Source organism: Aethalodelphis obliquidens, unplaced genomic scaffold, assembly GCF_003676395.1.
Source record: "Aethalodelphis obliquidens isolate GAN/ISIS:26980383/991018 unplaced genomic scaffold, ASM367639v1 scaffold53, whole genome shotgun sequence".
In the NCBI taxonomy this organism is placed as follows: domain Eukaryota; kingdom Metazoa; phylum Chordata; class Mammalia; order Artiodactyla; family Delphinidae; genus Aethalodelphis; species Aethalodelphis obliquidens.
This window is the reverse complement of record NW_020837997.1, coordinates 5,223,391-5,248,912: the sequence shown is the minus strand read 5'-3', so window position 1 is coordinate 5,248,912 and position 25,522 is coordinate 5,223,391. Positions and strand designations below refer to the sequence as shown.

At 56.4% G+C, this 25,522-nt stretch overlaps 1 protein-coding gene across 1 annotated transcript in view; it reads left to right on the top strand.

Moving 5' to 3' along the window:
- CACNA1A (calcium voltage-gated channel subunit alpha1 A) overlaps positions 1 to 24,928 on the top strand; it is a 126,756-nt gene extending 101,828 nt beyond the window's left edge. The window contains exons 32-42 of the mRNA XM_027085850.1: positions 2,762 to 2,889; positions 4,168 to 4,264; positions 7,641 to 7,746; positions 17,214 to 17,321; positions 17,457 to 17,557; positions 18,661 to 18,770; positions 18,873 to 19,011; positions 19,173 to 19,286; positions 21,761 to 21,947; positions 22,273 to 22,523; positions 23,298 to 24,928. Coding sequence (XP_026941651.1) covers positions 2,762 to 2,889; positions 4,168 to 4,264; positions 7,641 to 7,746; positions 17,214 to 17,321; positions 17,457 to 17,557; positions 18,661 to 18,770; positions 18,873 to 19,011; positions 19,173 to 19,286; positions 21,761 to 21,947; positions 22,273 to 22,523; positions 23,298 to 24,035 — 2,079 coding nt within the window. The 3' untranslated portion in view covers positions 24,036 to 24,928. The remainder of the gene's footprint in view (positions 1 to 2,761; positions 2,890 to 4,167; positions 4,265 to 7,640; positions 7,747 to 17,213; positions 17,322 to 17,456; positions 17,558 to 18,660; positions 18,771 to 18,872; positions 19,012 to 19,172; positions 19,287 to 21,760; positions 21,948 to 22,272; positions 22,524 to 23,297) is intronic.
- Positions 24,929 to 25,522: the final 594 nt, after the last annotated feature.

Below are 25,522 nucleotides of genomic sequence, written 5' to 3'. Positions count from 1 at the left end.
TATTTCAAGCAGAGGGGATTTAATATAGGCACTGGCTACACAGGCTTGAAAGAGCAAACAGAGAACACTGAAGTCACCAGGGATTAACAACTGCAGGAAGGCCAGGGCTGGGGTATTAAAAGGAAAAGAAGGTGTTACTAACCAACCCAGCTGCCCCTGGAACCCCTGAGGGAGTGCTGGCACCCTAGCTGTCTGCTGCCCCTGGACAACTGAAGACAGTTTCCTGTGGCTGCTGTCACAAAGAACCACAAACGTGGTGGCTTAAAACAACCAAAATGTATCCTCTCACAGTTCTGGAGGCTAAGAGTCTGACCACAGTGTTGGCAGGGTCATGATCCCTCCAGAGCCTCTAGGATAGGATCCTTCCTGGCCTCTTCCAGCTTCTGGTGGCCACAGGTGGTGTTCCTTAGTCTGTGGCAGCATCACTCCAATCACTGCCTCTGTCATCACATGGTCTTCTCCGTGTGTGTCTGTGTCCAGATTTCCCTCTTATGAGGACAGCAGTCATATTGAATTTAGCCGACCTTAATCCAGTATGATCTCATCTTAACTTGACCCTTTTTTTCAAACAAGGTCACATTCACAGGCACAGGGGGCCAGGATTTGAACATATCTTTTGGGGGCACACAGTTCAACCCACAGCACAGACCCACGTGGGAAGCAGAAGGAAGCTCCTCTCCTCCTTCTCTCTCCTCCCCAGGCTGGCCCCCTAACCATGGCTCCTACTGGCAGGATGTAAGCTGCCCAGGGAGTGTGGAAGATGTTATTTTCAGAACTCAACCCAAGGACCAGCGTCCGTCAGCCAAAGCCCAACACATCCACCCTCTTCAGACCAGCAGTCGGTCTCACACTGAGAGACTTGCAGCCTAAGTCTCACAGCAACACACCTTCCAAGTCTAATGTCAACAGCCATTGACCTAGACGGTCCCTTGCCCAGTTCCAAATTCCCAGAAGAGAGTCTGAATGGGCCATCCTAGCTCCTGGTCAAATGACCACCCTTGTAGTATAAGACTTGACACAGTCTTATACTACATCCCATCTGGGAAGGGCAGGCACCCTAGAAGATATCTACAACCCTTGATCATCAGCCCTTCCTAGGCAGGAATTTTTGTTTAGTTCACTGCTGCATCCCCAACACCTAGGACAGTGACTGGCCCACAGCAGGTGCTCAATCAATATCACAAAATGATGAATTAAAAATAGAGTCACTAGCAGACATAGAGAAGGGGCTTGAGGACACGGCGGGGAGGGGAAGCTGGGGCGAAGTGAGAGTAGCATGGACATATATACACTACCAAATGTAAAATAGATAGCTAGTGGGAAGCAGCTGCATAGCCAGGGAGATCAGCTCGGTGCTTTGTGACCACCTAGGAGGGTGAGATAAGGAGGGTGGAAGGGAAGCTCAAGAGGGAGGGGATATGGGGATATATATATGCATATGGCTGATTCACTTTGTCGTACAACAGAACCTAGCACAGCACTGTGAAGCAATTATACTCCAATAACGATGTATATAAAAGAAACAGAGTCACGAAAGTTAGGGACACCTAGAATTACAGGTCATTTATTAACACCTACTATGCTTACTTCTACACATTTGCTTAATACCTACTGTGTGCCGGGCCTTATACTAGGCCCTGGGGATATAGGGAGAGAACATATTTCTCTCAGTTTGCAGGGGTGTTGGGCAGACAAGTCAGGAGACAGTAGCAATACAATCTGATATGTGCTTTGATAGGGGAGACTCAGACTGAAGGAAGGAAGATTTCAAAGAGTGGCCCTCAGGGACTGTGGGCAGGGCTTAGACCATGTATTGATCAAATTGGTTGCAAGTAACAGAAATTCAACCGAAACTGACAAGTGAAATATGCAGTTCACTAACTGATATAACTGAAAAGTCCAAATGAGACTGGATCCAGGCAATAGCAGACCCTGTCCTTTTTGCTGTCCTCCTTCACACTGGCTTTATTCTCAAACTTTCTCCCTATAAAGGAAAGATGGCTGCCAGAGTGCCAGCAAAAATCCCAAGGAAGGCTCTCATTGGCCACCTTGGGTAATGTGCCCCTCCCTAACCAATCACAAGGTCATGTGACCACCACCTGTGAAGCCAGCCACACCCAACAACAGCATCTAAGTATAAGGGCAGGGGTTTCCCCAGATGCTATTATCCAAAGGGAGAAAAATGATGTCCACTGAGGGAGCAACATTTACTAAGGCCTGAAGGCAAGACTGATGCAAGCACCCCATGTGCTAAAGGCTAGAAGAGCACATGACAAGGTGCTACAAGATGTAGACAAATGCAGGAAAATTCATCCATCCATCCATCGAAGAAATATTTGCTGAGTGCTTACTTTATGCTGAGGATGGAAACATGACAGGGTTCTGGCCCATTGGGGATCAGGTGTGGGAGGATCTGGGGCCATGGTGGTCCCCTTGGTGTTGGCCTCTATTTAACACAGCCTCTCTACCTCTCTCTCTGATTGTCTCTGTCCATCACTGTTGGTCTTTATCTCTTTGTATCTTTCTCTGTCTCCATCTTTATCTCTGTCTCTGTCTCTCTCCCCCATCTCCATTTCTCCATCTCTCTGTCTCTGGGCTCCTTCTGTGGGCATGTGTCTTTCCTCTATCTCCCCCATCTCTTTCTCTGACTACCTTTTCCCATTTTTATCTCCCTCCCTCTCTCCCTCTGGGCCTCTGTGTATATGTGTTTGGATGTGTCTCCCTCTCCCCCACCCCATCTTGGCCCCTGGGGTCCCCACAGATGCTGAACCTTTTTGTTGCTGTCATCATGGACAACTTTGAGTACCTCACCCGAGATTCCTCCATCCTGGGTCCCCACCACCTGGATGAGTACGTGCGTGTCTGGGCCGAGTACGACCCCGCAGCGTGGTAAGCAGTCACCCCAAATCCTCCAGCCACATCACCCACCTTTCTGTGGCACTGGAGCACAGTCTAGGTCAGGATCCAGACCTTGGGGTGTTGGCTCCCTGGAGAGCCAGCAGGGATTTCAGGAGGATCCGTCTAGAAAAAAAAAAAGATGAGAATCAGCACCCTCACACATCCTGGATTAAATGATTTGGGTACCACTGCTGCCCAAACCCCAGGTTTTCTGGGAGACAAGGGAGGGGATCCACCATGAGTTCACCTCCTATGAGTCTCTCCTGCCCCCGCCACTGTGAGGCTTCCAGATGGTGAGGACAAGTTATCCAGGCCCCAGGAAGGAAGCCAGAGGCCTCTCAGCCTCATTTCTCCTGGCAGTATGGGGAGAAGGGCTGGTTTAGTACCCTTGGCAGACAGAATTGGCTGCAAGATCAGAGTGGTGGAACCCAGCTCCCATTGCGATCCCAGGACCCTGGAGCAGGTGGTCGCACAAGGCCAGGGGAGAGGGCACAGAACCTTGGTGGTCCTTGCATCTTCATGGTCACGAAGGGAGTGAGCTCTCCCATCTCCGTAGGCACAAGAGTGCCCCCTCCTGGTTGACAGGTGATGGTTTCCAAGGGTGGTTTCCACCCTGCTCAAGTGTATTGAGTGCCCGCTCAACGCCAAGCCCTTGCAGGATGCTCAGAGGTGCCATCCTGATGCTCAGAGCCCACCAACCACAAACTGAGGATTCTAGTTCAGGCTGAGCTTGGGGCCTGAGAAAGCATTAAATGGGGGCCCTCAGCAGCCTGAACACTAGAGGGGAGCCTCACGAAGAAGGTGGGGTGGAGTCGATCCTTGCCATTCTTTCAGCCCCGGACAACCCTCCATGAGACCAAGAGGCTGGGGTGAGCTGCGGGGCTGGGGCTTGACTTTCAGCTGGTTCCTAACTCTTCCTCTTTTGATTTTAGGTCACAGCAGTTGGATGCTGTCCCCCTGTCCTCTATTCCACGAGCCCCCCCAGCCCCCAGTGTAGCCCATCCAGATTGTGGAAGAGGGAGACACAGAGAGCCCTGGGGGAGGTTCCCCCAGCCCAGAGCTCCCAACCCACTCCAAATGAAACCCTCTGCCCCAGGGTCTGTGAGTGTCTGGGAACATCTCAGGGACCTTCACTCATCCCACATCTCCCCTACTCTAAGCCAGGGGGTCCCCAGCCCCTGGCATCATGACCTCACTGTGTGCACGGGGAGCCAGTGTGAACGCAGCTTAACCCCGTGCCTCCACTAATCCCCTCTCTTCTCCTTTCAGCGGTCGGATTCATTATAAGGATATGTACAGTTTATTGCGCGTAATATCTCCCCCTCTCGGCTTAGGCAAGAAATGTCCTCATAGGGTTGCTTGCAAGGTTTGATTTCCACTAAAACCTGCTAGCATCCATGGAATGAGTGTGGCTTGGGGTTCTTCAATATATATATTTCATATATATATATATATATATTTATATATAATCTAAAAAACAGAGCCATCTCTCTCTTTTGCACTAAACTAGAAAACTTAGCCAACAGAATGCAGTCACATAGACTTGACGAAGCATGGAACATATATCTCTCCGTTCCCTTCAGCCATTTCTGCTTGCTCTTAGCTGAAGCTGCCCATCCCGGGGTCTCAACGGCACCCCAAATCAGACACATCCGGGGGGACTGTAACTTTGCATTGACCCCCCCACCACCATCTCCTCCACTCTCCCCTCCTCCACCCTTCACCTCCCAAAGCCCCCAGCCCTCCTTCCACTGCCCTGGCCCCTCTTCCCCATCTAGGCCCCCTCAGAGACCAGCCTCAGCCAAACCAGAGAACTTGACCCAGTTTTTTAAATGACACTGAACCAAAGCGTTGCTTCCAAGTGAGAAGCCCCCACTTCCGTCCACATTCCACCAGAACCATAGCCCAGAGTCAAAAGTGAATCTGACTTTTCTCTTCTCTCTCTCTCTCTCCCTGCTCGTAAGCAGTGAAATAATCTTTTTTTTAATTACCTCTTCCATTTTTTCCCTCCTCTTTTCCATTTATTTGAAATACCTATTTTATCATTCTCTGCATCTTTCTCTCTCTATTTTTTCGGCTCGTGTGATTTTTTTGTTTTGCTTTTTTGGTTTTTTTTTTTTTTTTTTTTTTTTTTTTTTTTTTTTCCTTCCTTTTCTTCCCCTCCCTCCACCCACCCTTCTTTTGGTTCTCCGTTCCCACCCCCGTTTTTGTTTTCGGTGCTGCCAGGGGCCGCATGCCTTACCCGGACATGTATCAGATGCTGAGACACATGTCTCCGCCCCTGGGTCTGGGGAAGAAGTGTCCGGCCAGAGTAGCTTACAAGGTAGTCTAACCCTTGCCGACCACCAATGTCCGGGCACTGGGGATTTTTCAGTGCTGACCAGGAACAACCAGCCGAGTCTCTTTTTCCAGCATTACTGTTCTTTTTTTTCTTTTTCTTTTTTCCTTTTTTTCCCCTTTCCTCCTTGAGTAAATGAATCATGACCATCCCTTGATTCTAAGCAGTATACTGTGTCCGTCCTTTCTGATCAGTGTGTCTTGGTGTTTTGAGACTCTATTATGGCCGACACGCCGGGGGGAGGGTGAGGGGAGCCCCAGGTCCCCTCGCACCTGGTCCCCCAGGAACCAAATTGGACACCCTTTGGGAGGTGGGGGTCGCCAATGAGCCCAGAGCGGCCCCCATGCCCAGACCTGGGCAGGTGCCTTGCAGGGAGGGGCTTGGACCCCATCTTTTGTATCTTGAGCCCCCAGGTCTCACGGTCACACACACACACCTGAAGCTGATCTCTGACCTAGGGCCTTGGGGGATCCAAGATTTCCCGGGGAGCACCCAGAGCCTCTCCTCCCCCGCCTCCCCCCTGGAGTTGCTTCCCCAGTCTTCCTGTCCTTAAGCCACCCATCTCCCTCCAAGACACCCCAACATGCCTCTCCATTGTTCCAGAGTGGGCAGGCGGGCCGCAGCTGGACCCCTGGACCGTGGCACCCTGACGCAGGCCATGCACGCTGCCTTGGCGGGGGCCTGGGGCGGGCAGGCACCATGGCCGACCGGGGGGGTGGTGCATGCTGTCTGAAGGAGCCGCCAGGCGGCTGGGCCGGGCCACCCCTCTAGACCCCGTCCCGGAATCTCCCTTGGCACCCAAGGACAGATGCTCTGTTCCCCCTAACTCATCCACTAGAAGTTCAGAGATGACCTTTACAGTCAGCCCCTCCCCCCCCAAAAAAAATGGTCCCATCATTCCATTCACCCATCCACCTTGGCCTCCTCTGTCTACAAGAGTCCTCCCTCCCCTCTGTCCATCCCATTTCTTCCTGCCTCATGTAACCACCTCCCCACAACCTCATTCCTCGTCCTCTTCCCTCCATGAACTCCTTCTTCCCAGGCGAGACCAGGAGATGGCCCCACCAGCCTTACTACCATGTACCTGTCGCTTCTCTAATTTTCTTTTGTCCTTCTCTTGGTCTCTCCTTGGCCGAGTGTGGGTGTGTGTGTGAGCGTGTGCAAGAGAGAGGGAGAGAGTGCCCTTCCCTTCCTGGTCTCTGTGCAGGGCTGCCACGGGTCCGTAAGGCACCTTTGTGCACATTTGAAATGAACGTCCTTTGCACAGAACACTTTGTGGGAAAACAATTGGAATCCACCAGTGTGGGGAGAGCAAGACACTTTTCCACTATCAGCTGGGAAGTTGTCATTTAAATACACAAGTCCATGATTTCTAAGATGGGGAGCCCTTTGTGCAGTGCACAGCCTGCACAGCTGTGCACAGTGGCCCAGTGTGTATGTGTTTCTCTGTCTACCATCTCCCTCCCCACCCTGCCTCAACCCATCTCTTGTGCTCGGCTCTGAGTCTGCCATCCCCTTTGCCATCTCCAACTCTGTGTTTCCTGCTGACCCGTGTCTGAATCCTCTAGTGAACATCAGTCTCCATCTCCGTGCCACCTCAGCCTGGGCTGGTGCACGCTAGCCCAGCATCCTCTCCCACGCCACCAAGCATGGGGGACAGAGCCCCTGCCTGGGATACAGGGAATCTTTTCTTCCCTGGGCCATGGGAACACCTCCCTCACCCCTTCCCCCTGCCATTGCACAGAGAGCCAAGATCCGGAAATGCCCCTGAGATACACTTTCCACGGAGCTATGAATGAGTCTCGAGATTCCGTCTGCATGCGCCCCTGTCCGCTGTTCTGTGTGTCATGGCCTCGCTGCATGTGCTGCGCGAGGGGCCCGCCCCATCAGCAGGGGGAGTCGCCTGCCTGCCGCTTCTCGGAGGAATGATGCGGCCTGTGGCCATCTGGTCTGGTCTGGGCCGAGCCAGGGGTTGGGGGTGGAGAGCCAGCGGCGCCCCCGGCGGCTGCGGCAATGGACCCCTCTGCCTGGCTGCTGCATGTCTGCTGCGATCTGGCTTGTACTCTTCTTCTTTGGGGTCAGAATGGAACGGAGCTGTCCAGAAGAACTCTGGGGCAGGGCAAGGATGTGGGCCAACCCTGGAAATGCCAGCCCTAGGGTCCAGCAGGCGGGCGAGGAACGGGCAGGGGCTCCGCAGCATAGGAGAGCCCCCAGTGCCCTCCCTGAGGGAGCCAGCGAGGGCAATCAGGAAATGGAACACCGGGACAGGTAACCTGAGGGTGGGGGGCACCCTAGCCGCTGCCTTCAGAGTTCTTCCTGGGGCTCCCTGGGTAGGGTGGGTCTGGCTCACGGGATCCGGGAGGGGTGCCTGGGAATGACTGCCCTTGCCTTTGGTTTTCTGTAGAGGCTCCTGCGGATGGATCTGCCTGTTGCCGATGACAACACCGTGCACTTCAATTCTACCCTCATGGCTCTGATCCGCACAGCCCTGGATATCAAGATCGCCAAGGGTAAGGGCAGGGACGGGAGCAGAGAGGTGGGGCAGGGTGGGCGGAGCCAGGGCCTCGGAGGGCTGAGCCATTCGCCTGCTCAGCAAATCCTGAGAGCTTCCCTCCTGTGTGCCAGACGCCGCTCTAAACCTGGAGAATGCAGGTTACACTTCCAGCGGGGGGGAGGCCTCCCCAGCGAGGTTGTGAAGGAGTCACGTGGATACCTGGGGGGGAAGCGCTCCAGACAGAGGGACCGGCGGGTGCAGAGCCCCTCCCCCCACCGGGGGCTACGTTGAACTGACTTGCGCTCTACTCATGGGGGTACCAAGCAGCCTCGAGAGCAGACGAGGCACCTACTCCTTCTAACCACAGTGGAGAGAAGCTAGGAGGAGGCCTGATATAACTCATGTGAACACAGGATGGCGGCTCGGAAGGAGGGGATATGGAATATTCAGATTCTGGATATTTCCTGGGAGTCAGGAGGACCAGATGCTCATGCATGGAATGTGGGGTGTGAGGGAAAGAGGCAACGAGGCCACCCCCAGGGGCTGGGGCCCCGGTGCGTGAAGGGTGGAGCTGCCGTGCCCTGAGACAGAAGAGATGGCAGGGGCAGGTTTGGGGCAAAGGGAGGGCAGGAGGTTGGTGTTGGAGGTGACACATGAAGATGGTGGCTAGGCAGGAGGCTCTCCAACTTACACTTCTGGTGGAGGCCCCCCGAGAAGGTTCTGAAGGAAGTGAGGGGATGAGTCTTCCTGGCTGTGTTGAAGATGTAGCGTCAGGAGGCGTCAGATGCTGGCAGCTTTTAAGCCAGGAGACTGGACGAGCTCTCCAAGGGGATGAGTGGATGGACAGACCCCCGAAGACTGAGCTTGGGGCCACCCCAGCATTAAAGGTGGCCAGGCAGGTGGGTGGAGACCAAGGCAACTCAGGCTCTTACAAGGCGTCGCCAGTGTGTCAGGTGCTGCCCAGCAGCTAAGGAAGATGAGGACCAAGAGTGACTAGCGGATCCTGTGCCGGGTCACCACTGGTCACTTTGACCAGGGCAGCTCTGGCGGAGGGGGTCATGGTCCTCCTGCCTGGAGTGGGTTTCTGAGGCCTGGCGGTAGAGTGGATGTGACTTGACAGCTGACGGGACAGCAGGGAGAGAGAGCAGCACATGCGTCACCAGTGAGAAGGAAGTTGGGAGAGTAACTGGTGGAGGGCTGTGTCCATCGTCCAGAAGAGGGTTGGGAATCAGGGGCTGAAGAGAGAGGCCAGGACTCCACCCAGCTGAAGCCCCTGGGAGGCTATGAGGAAGGAAGACTGCACTTTAGGGACACATGTTCTTTCCAGGGCCCTGGGGAGAAGAGGGGGAGAAGGAGACAAGACTGGAAATTGCTCGGAGTGGGGACATTCGGGGAAGGAGACCAGCAGCTTCCAGTGGGACAGTGCCCAGTGAAGGGGCGGGGCACGTTGAGGACAGACATTATGAGAGCCAGGAAACATGCAGATGAAGGTAGAGAGAGCAGAGGTGCCCCCAAATGGAGTGAGAGAGAATCAGGAGTGAGGCCGAGACTCAGGGGACAGCGTAAGTGCCACTTGTCTCCACACAGTGTAAGTTTCTTTCTCATGCAACAAGTCAGAGGCAAGTGGTCCAGACTCGCCAAGCATCTGTCACATGACCAGCGGGGGCCCAGGTTCTGTCCACGTTGTGGCACTGCCTGCCCCAGACTGTTTGCTCATCAGCATGGTTGAAGCTGGTGGAGGTTCCAACCCAGGGAGGTGAGGAGGCAGAAGTGTGGGCAGCAGCTATCTTGTAATCACGTGGGAAAGTGGACTTACCTTGCCCACCCACCTTCCCTGTCCTCAACTGTAAACCTTGGCAAAAGACTTCACCCTCTCTGAGCCTCAGCGCATGTATTAGCTAGCTATGCTGTGTAACAAACGACCACAAATTTAACAGCTTAAAACACACCTACTTATTAGCTCACAGTTAGGTAGGTCAGAAGTCCAGGTGGACTCAACTGGGCTCTCCGTTCAGGGTCTCACAAGGCCAAAATCAAGGTGGCAAGGCCACCTTCTCTAGAGCTTCTCTGGAAGTTCCAAGGAAAAATTTACTCCAAAGCTCCTTTAGATGTTAGCAGAATTCAGTTCCTTGTGGCTGTAGGACTGAGGTCCCTGTTTCATTTCTGGCTTTTAGCCAGAGGTTACACTTAGCTCCCAGGGATGTATCTAATTCTTTATGTGCTCCAAATCGCTCTAACTTCTTCTGCTGCCAAGAAAATGGTCTGGGGCTTCCCTGGTGGCACAGTGGTTAAGAGTCTGCCTGCCAATGCAGGGGACACGGGTTCGTGCCCCGGTCCAGGAAGACCCCACATGCCGCGGAGCGGCTGGGCCCGTGAGCCATGGCCGCTGAGCCTGCGCGTCCGGAGCCTGTGCTCTGCAACAGGAGAGGCCACAACAGTGAGAGGCCCGCGTACCGCAAAAAAAAAAAAAAAGAAAGAAAAGAAAATGGTCTGCTTTTAGAGGGATCACCTGATTAGGTCAGACCCACCCAGATCAGCTTACAGTCAGCTGACTTGGGACTTTAATTACATTTGCAGAGTCCTTTCATAGCAGTCCCTAGACTAGTATTTGATTTAATTTTTTTTTTTTTTTTGGCTGCGTTGGGTCTTCGTTGCTGCCTGTGGGCTTTCTCTAGTTGCAGCGAGTGGGGGCTACTCTTCATTGCAGTGCGTGGGCTACTCATTGTGGCGGCTTCTCCTGTGGCGGAGCATGGGCTCTAGGCAAACGGGCTTCAGTAGTTACAGCACGTGGGCTCAGTAGTTGCAGCACACAGGCTTCAGTAGTTGCAGCATGGGGGCTCAGTAGTTTTGGCACGCAGGTTCTAGAGCATGCAAGCTTCAGTAGTCGTAGCACGCAGGCTCAGTAGTTGTGGCTTAGTTGCTCCGTGGCATGTGGGATCTTCCCAGACCAGGGATTGAACCCGTGTCCCCTGCATTGGCAGGCGGATTCTTAACCACTGCACCACCAGGGAAGTCCCAAGCATTTGATTGAATAACCAGAATTTTGCTGGGAAAGAAGGAGCAACTTTAGATTTCTGCCTGCCACAGTTCTGTAAAATGGGTCTAACAGTGCACCTACTCTTGGTACATAATGCCTTTGAATCCCAGCTGCTGTTTCCCTCTGGGGACCTGTGTTCAGGGGTCTGAAGATAACCCAAGACCTGGGCTCAGTGATTCGCTAGAAGGACTCAGAACTGTTTTGCTAACCGTTATGGCTTATTACAGCAAAACGATACAGATTAAGATCTGCAAAGGAAACAGGCACATGAAGCAGGGTCCGGGAGAGACCAAGAGGGAGCTCCCACTCCCTTCCAGTGGCGTCACATGCACACTGCTTACTTCTCCCAGCAATGATGTGTAACAACATGTATGCAGTGTTGCCAGCCATCCAAGCCCACCTGAACTTTGGTGTCTAGCGTGTTTATTGGGAGTTGGTCGTTGTAAGCCTGGCTGACCTTAGTTGCTCAGCCTCCAGCCCCTCTATAGGTCACGCTGATACCACGTGACTCAAGGCCTCCACCATAAATCACATTGCTAGGATAAACCATCTGGCCTGGCCCAAGGCCCCTAGGTAAACAAAAACACTCTTATCAGGCAGGACACTCTAGGACTTAGACATTATCTTCCAGGAGCTGGTCAAGAACCAGGCATTCCTGGGGCTTCCCTGGTGGCGCAGTGGTTGAGAGTCCGCCTGCCGATGCAGGAGACACGGGTTCGTGCCCCGGTCCGGGAGGATCCCACGTGCCGCGGAGCGGCTGGGCCCGTGAGCCATGGCCGCTGAGCCTGCGCGTCCGGAGCCTGTGCTCCGCAGCGGGAGAGGCCACAACAGTGAGAGGTCCGCGTACCACAAAAAAAAAAAAAAAAAAAGAACCAGTCATTCCTTTGGAATGTGCAAGGTTTGGACAACCCAGACCTGCTGAGTTGTCTCTTATGGCACAGAACCCCTTCTGTGGGACTTCCCTGGTGGTGCAGTGGTTAAGAATCCGCCTGCCAATGCAGGGGACATGGGTTCAAGCCCTGGTCCGGGAAGATCCCACATGCCGCGGAGCAACTAAGCCCGTGAGCCACAACTACTGAGCCTGTGCTCTAGAGCCCGTGCTCCGCAACAAGAGAAGCCACCGCAACAAGAAGCCCATGCACCACAACGAAGAGTAGCCCCCACTCACCACAACTAGAGAAAGCCTGCACGCAGCAACAAAGACCCAACGCAGCCAAAAATAAAACAAACATATATATTAAAAAAAAGAACCCCTTCTGTGGACTTTAGCAAGTCCAGCCTTTAGGACACTCACCAGATTCCCCACGTGAGGATTTCAAGGACTCCGGGGATGTGCCTGCCACTTGGCTGTCATTGTCACTCATACCCCAGACCCTACTCAGCTCCCAGAGGGTCACGCCCCCAGCATCTGTGAGCCAGGGACCCCTCCCCGTCCTCTCACCTCCCAAAGTTCCATGGGGCACAGCTCTGGAGTCAAGGAAGTTCAGCCGAGAGCTTGGGGACAACAGTTCTGACAGTGCTGACAATCACAGCCATTTCAACAGAATCACGTCTCAGGCCAGCTGAGAGTACAACACACTTTTTTTCAACACTGAATTTGCTTCTAAACACACTGAGTTCCTTTCCAGCAGGCAGGGGGTAACATGGAGGAGTGGGTTAACCTCAGCGATTCTTCAAAAATTGTGAGGCCCATCTTAGCTGGGAGAGAAAGAGAGCAGGTCCCTCTGCTTATCTGTCTCCTTCTGTGTCTCCTTCTGTGTCTCCTTATCTGTCTTATCTGTGTCCCTTCTGTGTCTGTCCTTCCTCTTCTCTGTCTGTTTCTCCTTCCCACTCACCCCTCTGTTCTCTCCTCCCAGAAGGATCTCATTCTTGCCTGGGGAAAAAATCCTCTGTCGTCATGTTTCTTTTTCTTCTAGACGTTGTGTCTGGATCCCTGAAACCTCCCCCGAGGGGCTTGGGCTGTGTCCCTTCATCCCCCACTGCCTTCCTGTTCCCCACCCCAACCAGAAGGTGATGAGGACAGAGCCAGCCACCTACCTGAACGAACGTAAACCCAGTTAACACATCAAAATCCAAAATCCCCAGCCTCACTGACATATACACACTGCTATATTAAAAATTGATAACCAACAACATAGCACAGGGAACTCTGCTCAATACTCTGTGATAACCTAATTGGGAAAAGAACTTGAAAAAGAATAGATACATGTATATGTATAACTGAATCACTTTGCTGTATATCTGAAACTAACACAACATTGTTAATCAACTACTCCAGGGAATTCTCTGTTGCTCCAGTGGTTAAGACTTGACGCTCTCACTGCCAGGGCCCTGGGGTTTGATCCCTGGTTGGGGATCCCACAAGCCACTCGGCGTGGACAAAAAAAAAAGACTACAATATAAAATAAAAGTTTTTTTAAAACTCCCCAGCCTCAAGCTAACGTTCTGGCTTCTGCTGAGAGCCTGCAGGGAGAGCTTTATAAACACTGTGCCGCCTGCGTGCTAACAGCTGTGGACAGCAGTGGAGGGTTGTGTGGAGAAGAGACAGGCCTCAGCCAGCCAGTAGCAGAATCTCCACAGCTGTCCAGCATTCCCTGAGCCCGGGCCAGCCTGGACTCTCCTTCAGGGCTCCACGTGGCTGACCAGCCAAAAGGCCACCGTCTCGTCCTTTAATACCCTCAAAGACCAGGCTCTGTCTGGAGGTGGGTTCTGCAATGGCCTGGAAGGTTCTGGGGTGGCCTGGTGGGAGCTGAAGGGCTCTGACCTGCCTGCATTATCAGCTCATTGAATGAGAACATCCACTGGGCACCCGCTGTGTGCCTGGCTCTGTCCTTGGCACGTGGGATGGGGCAGTGAAAGACAGACGAACCTCTGGCCCTTGTGGGGCTGTGGGGAAAGAGGCAACAAATAAACAGTCAATGATAAATAAGTAGATATGTAACGTGTTCAAAAGCGGGACATGTTATGGAAAAGAAAGAGCAGGGTCAGAGGTTGTGGATCCAGGTCAGGGGTTAAACCCTAAGTCAGGGGTTCTCAGCCAGGCATAATTCTGCCCCCAGAGGACATTGGCAATGTCTGGAGACAGTTTGGGTTGTCGCAACTGGGAGAGGGCTGGTGCTCACGGTATCTGGTGTGTATCTGCTTGAATGTCTCAGCGTGCACGGAACAGACTCTGCAACAGAGAACGTTCACCAGAGGGGTGCAGAGTGATGTGGGAGAGGGGAGGACCCTTCGGACGATAAACTCTGGGACACAGCTGGTTTGTGGGGGACTGATGCCTGAATACCAGGGAGCCCTCTGTCCCTGGGAACCCCGGTGTTAACAATTCTGTACCTGGAGGAGGAGTGAACCTGAGATGTGGCCTTGAGCAGATCTCATGACCCCAGGGGAGGGCCACCTTGAAATCCCCTAAGGACTTTCCCTTTCTTTAAATGTGAACGACAGTCCTGAATGCAAGATCTCCCAGTGAATTAAAGCAGAAAGAGTCTAAGGTGGTTCTCAACTGGAAGCAGTTTTATCCACCAGGGGACACCTGGGAGTGTCTGGGGACAGGCTTTGTTGTCAGGACTGGGGTAAGTGTAAGTCCTGCAATGCACAGGACGACCCCACAACCAAGAATGATGGAGCCTCAAGTGTCGACAGTGCTGACAGGGTGAGAAACCTTGGCCTTACCTAATTCAGATGCCAAGATCAGGTATCTTAATCAGCTCTGGCCACCATAACAAAATATCAGAGGCTGAGTGCATAAACAACAGAAATTTATTTCCTCACAGTTCTGGAGACTGGATGTCCAAGATTCAGGTGCCAGAGGGTTTGGTTTCTCCTGAGGCCTCTCTCCTCAGCTTGCAGGTGGCCGCCTTCTTGCTGTGTCCTCACATGGCCTTCCCTTTGTGCATGTGCATCCCTGGTGTCTATCTCTCTCTTCTTATAAGGACACCAGTCCTATTGAATCAGGGACCACCCTCATGACCTCATGTAACTTTAGTTACTTCCTTAAAGACCTCATCTCCAAATGCCGTTACACTGGGGGTTAGGGCTTCAACATGAATCTGGCGGGGGGGGGGGGGGACACAATTCAGTTCATAACAATAGGTATCTTCCTTTTCTTCACTAGAAACAGGAAACATGTAAGCTGTAAGGAGAAAGTGACTTTTCACAAGAATGTCATGTTCTCTTGTTTCCCTTCCCGTGTCTCTGAGAAGGACCCACAGAGACCCCAGGCACCTCACTTAGCTACAGTGGACACGAGACTTAGCTATTAATTCCAACTGCTTCCCTAGAGGAAAAAAATAAAACTGTCATAGGTTGGTGTCAAGTATGTTGAGAACCCAGCTACACAGATGATTTTCCCAAGGATCTTCCACAACTTCCCAACCTGTGTCCAGGCCCACCAATCACCCCTACACCCATGCAGGTCGGCTCCAGTGACCACAGTCCCTTGTATCATTAGACCCTGCAACCACCAGCAGCGAAAAGAGAGACCAGACCGTGGACCGTGCCCCCTAGTGGTGATGTGGTGAACAATAGCATGAGATGATAAAAGACCAGAGAAATAAAGCAGGAAAAGGGCATCGAAGGAGGGGCAGCTGTTTTAGGTTGGGAGGCAGCTAGAAGACCTCTTTGATAAAGGGTTTGGGCAGGGACCTGAAGGAGGTGAGGGAGGGAACCACATAGATATTTGTAGAAAGAACCATCCTGGCAGAGGAAACAACCCATGCAAAGACCCTGAGGCAGGACGGTGCTTGGCGTGTTTGCTGAGCAACGAGGAGGTTGGTGTGGTTGGAACAGAGTGAGCAAGGGGGAAAGTAGAGGAGATGAGGGCGGATCATGCAGGGCCTTGTGGACTCGGGGGATCACCCTGGGTGAGGTGAGAGCCTTGAAGGGCTCTGAGCAGACGAGGCAGGTGACTGATGCAGGTGTCCCTGGGCGCCCTCTGGTGGCTGTGGGAGGAGCAAGGCGACCTGGCAGAAGCGATTACACTGGTCCAGGCAGTTCAGCTCCCCACCGCCTCCATATCATCACTCTGGAACAGGATCTGAGCTTGACTTGCAAAAACGCCCTTCTGAAGGATTTTTCTCAAAATAAAGACATCCGTCTCCAGAGTCACACGGGGGAAGATGAGTGAAAGGTCCACGGAGTGCCTGGCAGATGTCTGTGCTTTGACCCACATCTGCTGAGAAGGAGAAGCTGGGCAGGGGTTCCAGAGGGAGCTCCGGGCTGGGCCCAGGAAATGGAGGAGTGGGAGAAGGAGGGACAAAGACGGCAGATGCTGGGCGACAAGAGGTGGACAGGGAATGGAGGCAAAGGGGGATGTTGAGGCTGTCTGGGCGGTCCAGCTACTCAGCCACAGGCCCCCATGGATGGTTGTTAAACACTGCAGTAGTTCTCTACTGGCTGGCAGCCGGCTCCTGCCCTTCCCCTAGATCTCCTCCCATAATCCAGCAACCACAGGGTTAATATTTGGTCCAGCAGGGATCCTTCAGGCCCTTGCTCTAGCTCTGTCATCAATGTCCCTCTCCTACCAGCTGGTAAATGTTTAGAATAGCCCCCGTTTGGGGCTGTGAAACAGGAGTAGAAGCAAGGGCCAAGCTGGTGTATCAGTTAGAATGGATGAGGATGTGCTCTGTAACAAACAGCCCCAAGGTCCTGAACCAACAAAGATTCGCTTCCCACTTCCATTATGTGGGAACTTCCGGGGTCAGCAGGGGCTTCTGTGCGTCAGTCACTCAGGGACCAGGCGTGAGGGGGCAACCACTGTCCCCAACATTACCAGCCGCTGCGACAGAGGGAATGAGAACTCAGGAGGGGCCTGCACTGCCCATTTAATGCCCAAAGCGGGGCCTCACCCTGCTCACACCTTACGGGCAAGAACTCATCCCATGGCCCTGGTCAACCCCAGGGGCCAGGAAGGGCCACACTCCCGTGCACTCGGGCAGGAGGGACCAGGAATGGCTGCTAAAGAACCTTAATGACCACCATGGCTGGAGTGAGGGGCCAGGGCTTGGCTCTGTCCAAGGTCAACATTCACAGGAGGGGATACTCGGTAGAGGGAGAACGTCCTCTATCAGGACTGCTCCCTGAGGCTTACCCCAGGCTCCCTACAGCAGACACCGTCCTAATGCTGTACATTAACTATTTTGATCTTCAAACAACGCAGTGAGGCGGGTAGTATTGCCGTCACCCCCATTTTGAAGATGGGGAAACTGAGGCACGGCACAATAGACTAACACCCAGGTCACGCAGCTGGTAAGTGGGAACCAGGTTGGCCCCTCAGGAAGCTGGACTGTCCCCCGCATGGTCTTTCGAAGGCCCTGGCCCTGCTGAGGACTATACTTCTCTGGGTCAGGCCCGCTGGGAACCAGGACCCCAGAGCTTGGGTCAACAGGAACCACTGGCTTTGCGGCTGCCCCAGAGGCCGGCTGATGCCTCTCTGTGCCCACCCACAGGCGGAGCCGACAAACAACAGATGGACGCTGAGCTGCGGAAGGAGATGATGGCCATCTGGCCCAACCTGTCCCAGAAGACGCTGGACCTGCTGGTCACCCCTCACAAGTGTAAGAGCCAGGCCCGGCCTGGCCTCAGGCTCTGTCCCACCAGGACGGAGGGGGAGGGAAAAAGGAGGTCCAGGGACGGCAGGGCTGGTGCACACAGGGGCCCCCACCCACAGTGAGCTCACCCTGTGCCCCCAGCCACGGACCTGACGGTGGGGAAGATCTATGCAGCCATGATGATCATGGAGTACTACCGGCAAAGCAAGGCCAAGAAGCTGCAGGCCATGCGCGAGGAGCAGGTATGGCCCCAGCCCTGATGGCCCTGCCCTGCTATGTCCATCGCTCTGGGGGCATCCAGGCTGGGAGACAGTGGCTTCCTTGTCACCATGAGGACCAACCAGAGCAGTGGGATGAGGCCAGGCTCCAAGGCAGGTCACTGAGACGTAGGACAGTGCCAAGGAGACGTAGCCTGGATTAACTCATCTGCTCCATCAACACTCATTGGACACCTACTGTGTGCCGGGCATGGTTCTCAGCTCTGGGGGTGCATCTGTGAGCAAAGCAGACCAGAATCCCTGTGGAGCAGACTTTCCAGTTGGGGGAATGCCAACAATGACAGACGATTAAATTACATAGCATTGCAGAAAATGCTAAGTACCATGGGAAAAATCGGGGGCAGGGGAGGGAATGTGATTTGAAAGGGGTAGTCAGCGGAGGCCTCGCTGAGGAAGTGACATCTGAGGAAAGACTTGAAGGAAGAGGAGAGGGAGCCAGGCAGATACCTAGGGGGAGAGTGTTTCAGGCAGAGGGCACAGCCAGTGCAAAGGCCCTGAGGCAGGACCATGAGTTTGAGTTCAGGGAACAGCAAGGAAGTCGATATGGTGGAACAGAGTGTGCAAGAGGCAGTGGGAGGAGACAAGGGTGGGGAGGTGACAGGACAGATTATGCAGGGCCTAGTGGGCCTTTGACTTTTGCTCAGAGTGATGTGGGAGCCATGGGGGCTCCTCAGTAGAGGAGGGAAGTGACTTCATGCAGGTGTTCCCAGGTGCCCTCTAGTGGCCGTGGGGGGTAAGGGCTGGAGCTGGGAGACCTGAGAGGAGGCAACTGCACTGGTCCAGGCCGGAACTGATGAGGCCGGACCAGGATGTGGGCTGTGGAGTGGTAAGAAGTGATCCAGTTATGGATGGATTTGGAAGGAAGAGTCTTGAGGACTAGCTGATGGATCAGACTTGAGTGTGTGTGCGTTTTGGGGTGGGGGGGCATGTCAAGAATGACTCCTGGGATTTCACCCCAGGGGTGGGCTAAGCATAGCCTCACCGCTGCAGCCCTGACCAGAGCCTGAGCCTGGGGCGCCCTCCTCCACCTGTCCCCTGTGCACACACACTGCTCTCTGCTTCCCCAGAACCGGACACCTCTCATGTTCCAGCGCATGGAACCCCCATCTCCAACACAGGAGGGGGCGCCCGGCCAGAATGCCCTCCCCTCCACCCAGCTGGACCCAGGAGGAGGCCTGTGAGTGTCCCTCTGGCCAGGAGGCAGGGGAACGGGGGTGCCGGTCGGGTGTGAAAGCCCCCGGAGTGCCCACCACCACCCTGGTCTCTGTGCCCCACACAGGATAGCTCACGAAAGCGGCATGAAGGAAAGCCCATCCTGGGTGACCCAGCGGGCCCAGGAGATGTTCCAGAAGACGGGCACGTGGAGCCCGGAGCGAGGACCCCCCACGGACATGCCCAATAGCCAGCCCAACTCTCAGGTGCCTCCATAGCCCCCCACGCCCCCATGGCTCCCAGGCCCGGGCAGGACAAGAAGGAGGGGTCTGGGCCCCCCCACCTGCAGCTCCGCACACACCGGGCCACCCCCGGGGTCCACGTGTCAGGCCCTGGGGCTCACCCGGCCTCGCCATCTGCCCCGCAGTCTGTGGAGATGCGAGAGATGGGCAGAGACGGCTACTCCGACAGTGAGCACTACCTCCCCATGGAGGGCCAGGCCCGGGCCACCTCCATGCCCCGCCTCCCCGCCGAGAACCAGGTGAGGGCTTTCACCCACCACGCTGGGGGCTGCACTTGGCCTCTGGAATCTCTGCTTCCCCATGGAGCCCAGGGACCCAGGGCTGGGCGGGCGTCCTGCACCCTCGGCAGCAGTGTGCAGGCCCCACTGCCCCTACAGGCCACACCTGGAGCCCCTGGAGGCCCTGGTCCTCTTAGCTCCTCCTTGACGGAGGGCTGAGAGGGGGGGGGGTTCCCCTGGGGCAGGGTACCGTGGCCACCGCCAGGTGGTCTGTCTCTGCCCCGTTTGGGGGTACTTGAGGCAGCAGGACGTGGAGGTTGCAGAGGGGGTGTGGGAGGTGGTGTGTCTGGCCCAAGTGAGAGCAATCAAGAACATACACTCATGCACACACATACGCACACGCACACACGCTCGCGCATACCCGGGTGTGTGTGCTCGTATACACGCACGCTCCGCACACGCGCTCGCACATACCCGGGTGTGTGTGCTCGTATACACGCACGCTCTGGGGAACTTGGTGGGTCCTAGGACCTGGTGGCGGAGTCTGGGGTGGGCCCGGGGGCAGCTGGGGTTCGTCTCTCTGTCTGGTCTCTGTGGGGGCCGCTGGGGAGGAGCAGGTGTGTGCGCGCCCGATGTGTGCCTGCGTGTGGCTGCTTTACCCAGCTGCAGGGCTCGGGTGGGCGGGGGGTTGGGGGGGGGGGTGTCCCACTGCCCCAGGCCCATGGGGCCAGAGGGGCCAGAGCCAGAAGCATGGCTGGCTGCCCACCCAGCCTGAGAGGCGGGGCGGCATGTCTGACGGTGGCGGGCTGCCCGTGTGCTGTGCCGTGACATCTGCACGGGGTGGGAGGCTGTGCTGTGCCTGGCTGGGCCAGGGTCACCCAGGGGCCTGGCCTCTGACTGCTGGGAACTTGGGCGGGAGGCACTCACCCTGCATGTGGCTACCCAGCCCCATCCTGACGGGCCCCCACTCCCACCCACCCACCCACCCAGCAGGACTGAGCTGCTGGGCCCCAGGAGACGGGTGGGACAAGCCAGCCGACGGCCACCCCTCCCCAAAGCTTTGAGTGTCAGCAGAGCCAAGGCTGGGGCACATTGCATGAGGCAAAGCTCAGGGCCAGGGGCCTGCAGCCACGCCGTCCCATCTGTCGGTCTCGTGCCTTTGCCATCTGTCTGTGGTGTCTCCTGTCTGTCTCCTCTGTGCTCATGGGAGGACTGCCGGCTGGGCCTGGGGTCGCCCACACACCACCGGGGACTTTAACCTCTCACTCCCTCCCCCTTCTCCTCCCCCTCAGGTTCCTCTCCCCGGCCCTGGCATCTCTTCCATCTACCACCTCTCCACTCTCCCTCTCAGCTTTTATATTTATTTCCTTCTTTCTGTTTTTTCTGTGTGCACCATCCCGTGGGGCTGTGACAGAGGAGAAGGGGCCGGCCACGTGGGAATAACCTCAGTGTATGTACCGCGCCCGCCCGCCGCCCAGCTGGGCTCCGGCCCCCTCTTCCCGCCCACCCCCCCTCGTGGGAGTCCTGTCATCTCTCCCTGTCCTCGGACCCCACCCTTTCTTTGCAGACTGCACCCCCTCCCCCTTCCCCCCTGTGGAGCCCCATCCTCATGTGTTGTGTTCTCTGTGTGCCCCACGTGTGCCCTGGAGGAGTGACCCTGCCCTGCCCCCCTCCTCCCTCCCCCTCCACCACCCCCTTCTCTTCAGAGCCCCCAAGCCAGGGGGTCCAACGTTCCAAGGAGTCTGACCTGCAGCCCTGCCTGGCCCACTTTCTCAGGGGCTCTTTCCCCTAACACCACCCCTGAACCTCTGGTCCCGCAGCCCTGTGTTCCTTAAAACTCTTTCCTCAGGCAGTACCGCTGCCCCCTTAGCTGGGCCGGGCCCTGGGCAATGTCTGCCCCGTCTTCCTCCTCTCCTCTCCGAGCCACAGAGAACCCAGCTGGACCCAGTGGGTGCAGCACATGCAGGCCCCCAGGCTGCAGGCCAAGGATGAGGAGAGCAGGTCCCTCGGGGCCTCAAATGCCAGGGCAGCCCCTCAAGGGCTCCTTACGGAGGCCAGACTCAGGTGGTCAGAGAAGTCCAGGCCCAGTTGGCCAAGGAGGACGGTGAGCTGGGTGCCTGGCCCTGGGCGTGTAGGCCTGACAGCGAGGAGAGGCAGAGGCTCCTCACCCGCCCTGGAGAGCAGGCAGGGCGAGCGCCGGCCCGGGGCTCCCAGCTTTGCACTTGGAATGGGGGAAGCTCTGCCCTTCGGTCGGCCTGCCTGTCCCAGCAGGAGGTGTATAGAATGGGGCCTCCTGGCCAGAACCCAGGATGAGCCTGGGGGGTGACAGAGGAGTCCTGGAGCTCTGGTTGATCAGGACCTGAGGCCCACGGTCGCCCCCACCCCGACCCCGCCCTGGACGGTCACACCACAGTCACTGGTGGCCGATGGGGCAGGACAGACCGGGACTCCCTGGTGCCAGCCGCTGACCCCGTCTGCCGGCCTGTCCCCCCCAGACCATCTCAGACACCAGCCCCATGAAGCGCTCGGCCTCCGTGCTGGGCCCCAAGGCCCGGCGCCTGGACGACTACTCCCTGGAGAGGGTGCCCCCCGAAGAGAACCAGCGGCACCACCAGCGGCGCAGAGACCGCAGCCACCGCGCCTCCGAGCGCTCCTTGGGCCGCTACACGGACGTGGACACAGGTGGGTCGCCCTGCAGGGCCCAGGGACCGGAGGCTGTATAAGGGGACAGAGGAGGGGAGATAGGACAGAAGGCAGAGTGGGGTAGACACTGAAGGAGAAAAGACAGAAAGGCTTGGACGAGACCAAAGGGACCAAGCTGTAACAGCTGCTGCTCAGAACCTGGGGACCGACCCCCCTCCCAGCACCCACCAGGCCGTCCTTGGTCCAGGGGGGTCCAGGGGAAGGTGCCCCTCTCTAGAGCCCCTTGGCAGCCTCCCATGTGCACAGACCATGCCACCCCTCCCTCAAAGCCATCTGTCTATCTGTCTGACCCCGTCTGGCCCAGGCTTGGGGACAGACCTGAGCATGACCACCCAGTCTGGGGACCTGCCATCAAAGGAACGAGACCAGGAGCGGGGCCGGCCCAAGGACCGGAAGCATCGGCAGCACCATCACCACCACCACCACCATCACCCCCCGCCCCCAGACAAGGAGCGCTACGCCCAGGAGCGGCCTGACCACGGCCGGACCCGGGCCCGGGACCAGCGCTGGTCCCGCTCACCCAGTGAGGGCCGAGAGCACATGGCACACCGGCAGGTGGGTGTGGCAGGAGGTACCCCTGAGCCGAGCCCCTGGGACCCGGGAGAGGAGGGGGCCTACACCCTACAGCCACTCTGGGCAGGGTCCCCACTGCTGCTGTGACCTCTGACCCTGTCCACCATGGAGTGGGCTCCCCAAGCCAGGGGGTTGGGCTCGGGCAGGGGTGAACACTGCCCCCTGCCACTCTGGCTCCCCACTCTGCACCCCCAGCCTCCCTGCCCGCCTGCCACCCTCTCCCTGCCCGCAGCTGCTTCCTCTTTGGTTGTGGATCACGTTTTGAGTTTCTGGCCAGCGTAGTCTTTACAACTCATGACCATGCTGGCTGCCCCGCTGCCTTTTGCTTTCCTTTAACCCGGCTTCCGTTTTTTTTCTGTTGTTGTTTCGATTATGATTTCTGTCCTCTGGACGCCTGTGAGTAATTTTTTAAACTTCTGCTATTTTAACCCCCAAACTTACAAAACTCCATTTCTCATTTCTCTTTTCACTTTGTTGTGTTGGTTTTCGACTTCCCCCTCCCTCCTTGTCTCTCCCACTCCCCCCCCCCACCCTCGTCCTCCTCGCCTCTTCCTGCCCTCATCCTCCCTGTGGCTGTTGCTTTTCTCCTTTTTTTTTCCATTCGAATGTCCTGTGTCCCCCTCTCCTCCCGGTGCCTCTCCTGTCCTTTGGTTTTCCTTCGGTCCTCACCCTCCCGTCCTCTGTGTCTCCTCCCGTCTCCTGGTTGATTTTGGTGTATCTTTTTTTTTGATTTCCTTTGTTTCAATTTTCGTGTAGGGCAGTAGTTCCGTAAGTGGAAGCCCAGCCCCCTCAACATCTGGTACCAGCACTCCGCGGCGGGGACGCCGCCAGCTCCCCCAGACCCCCTCCACCCCCCGGCCACACGTGTCCTATTCCCCCGTGATCCGTAAGGCCGGCGGCTCGGGTCCCCCGCAGCAACAGCAGCAGCAGCAGCAGCCGGCGGTGCGGCCAAGCCGGGCGGCCCCCAGCGGCCCGCGGAGGTACCCGGGCCCCGCGGCTGAGCCCCTGGCCGGGGAGCGGCCGCCCACGGGGGGCCACGGCAGCAGCCGCTCGCCAACGATGGAGCGGCGGGTCCCGGGCATGGCCAGGAGCGAGTCCCCCAGAGCGTGTCGCCACGGCGGGGCGCGGTGGCCGGCGTCCGGCGCGCACGCGACCGAGGGGCCCCCGGTCCCCCGGCACCACGGTTACTACCGGGGCTCCGACTACGACGAGCCCGACGGCCTGGGCAGCGGCGGCGGCGGCGGCGGCGGCGGCGGCGGCGGCGGGGAGGAGCCCCGGGTCGCCGCCTACGACGCGCCGCCCCCCGCGCGCCACGCGTGCTCGCCCAGGACTCCCCGGGCCGCTGGCCCGGCCTGCGCCTCGCCTTCCAGGCACGGCCGGCGACTCCCCAACGGCTACTACCCGGCCCACGGACTGGCGAGGCCCCGTGGGCCGGGCTCCCGGAAAGGCCTGCACGAAACCTACAGCGAGACCGACGACGACGACTGGTGCTAAGCCCGGGCGAGGTGGCACCCGCGCCCGCCCGGCCCCCCCCACGCACCCCACGCACACGCCCCCCCGGGGAGGAGCCGCACCGGCCGCGGGGCCACCTCGCTGCCACCTGCCCAGCACACGGGGGGAGGCCCGGGAGGGCCCAGGAGAGGACCAGCTGGACGGCCCCGGCCTCTGGAGGGAGTCCCCAGGGCCAGGACACACCAGGGTGTCCCGCAAAGACCCTCAGCCGGACAAGCCGCTCCTGGGCTGCTACTGCGCCCCCCACCCAGCCCCGACCCCCCACGACGGGGTCCCTCGGGGGCAGACAAACCACACAGCCAAGGGATTCTAATTAACTCAGCCATTTTTGGAGAACCTTGGGGAAAATGGAAATTAAAAAAAAAAAAAAAAAAACATTTTTAAAAGAAAAACGGGGAGAAAAAAATTGCCTCTATTGATGAGTTTTATCATCTCAACTGAATCTTTCCTTTCCCTGGTGAACGCGAGCTGGTGGCCCGTGTGTGGCGAGAAGCCGGAAGCGAAGAGGAAACCCAGCGTCCCACACAGACCTCCACCAGACACACTCATACCCCACACACGTTCTCAGACACACACAGGAGTGCTTGCTGGTTATACCAAACCCTACTATAACTGCCTGCAGAAATCAATTTAAAAAAAATAAACGATTTTAAAAGGACAAAAAAATTAATGATTGAGAAAAGAAGCATTTTTTTCTGACATTTGGTCCTGCTTGAAATAACAAAAGAAAAAAGAAAAAAAAAAAAACACCACCGATTTCCTTTGCTTCTTTTTTCCTTTTTCCTACCTTGTTTGAAAACTGTGGGCTTGGGACTGTGAATTATTGCATGACATTCAAAAAGAAAAAAAAAATAATAAAAAAAAGTTGAATCAAAGGGCTTCTGGATTGGAATGGTCTTTATATTCTCTGCAAAGTACTCCCCAGGTCTCTTTGGGGAAACCATGGAAGGAGGCGCTTTGAAAGTGGCTAAGGATGAGAAAGCTGTAGCTCCCCAGCCAGCACTCTTTGCAAGAAAGTTAAAGCCAAAGACACTGACCAGGGCTTCCCTGGTGGCGCAGTGGTTGAGAGTCCGCCTGCCGATGCAGGGGACATGGGTTCGTGCCCCGGTCCGGAAAGATCCCACATGCCGCGGAGCGGCTGGGCCCGTGAGCCATGGCTGCTGAGCCTGCGCGTCCGGAGCCTGTGCTCCCCAACGGGAGAGGCCACAACAATGAGAGGCCCGTGTACCACAAAAAAAAAAAAAAAAAAAAGACACTGACCAGCCCATGCCTCTACCCGCAGCCCTCCGGGGGTTCCACAGTCTGCCTGCTGCTGCTTCTGCAGGCCAGGTTGTACCTAAAGCAACCATCCTGGATGATAAGCCTTCCTGGATGACCATCCTACATGATCTGGCAAGTGAGACCCCAGTGAGTACATTTGAGGCCCCACATATTAGCAAAACTCCTATTGGAAGCACCCTGGAGGAGGT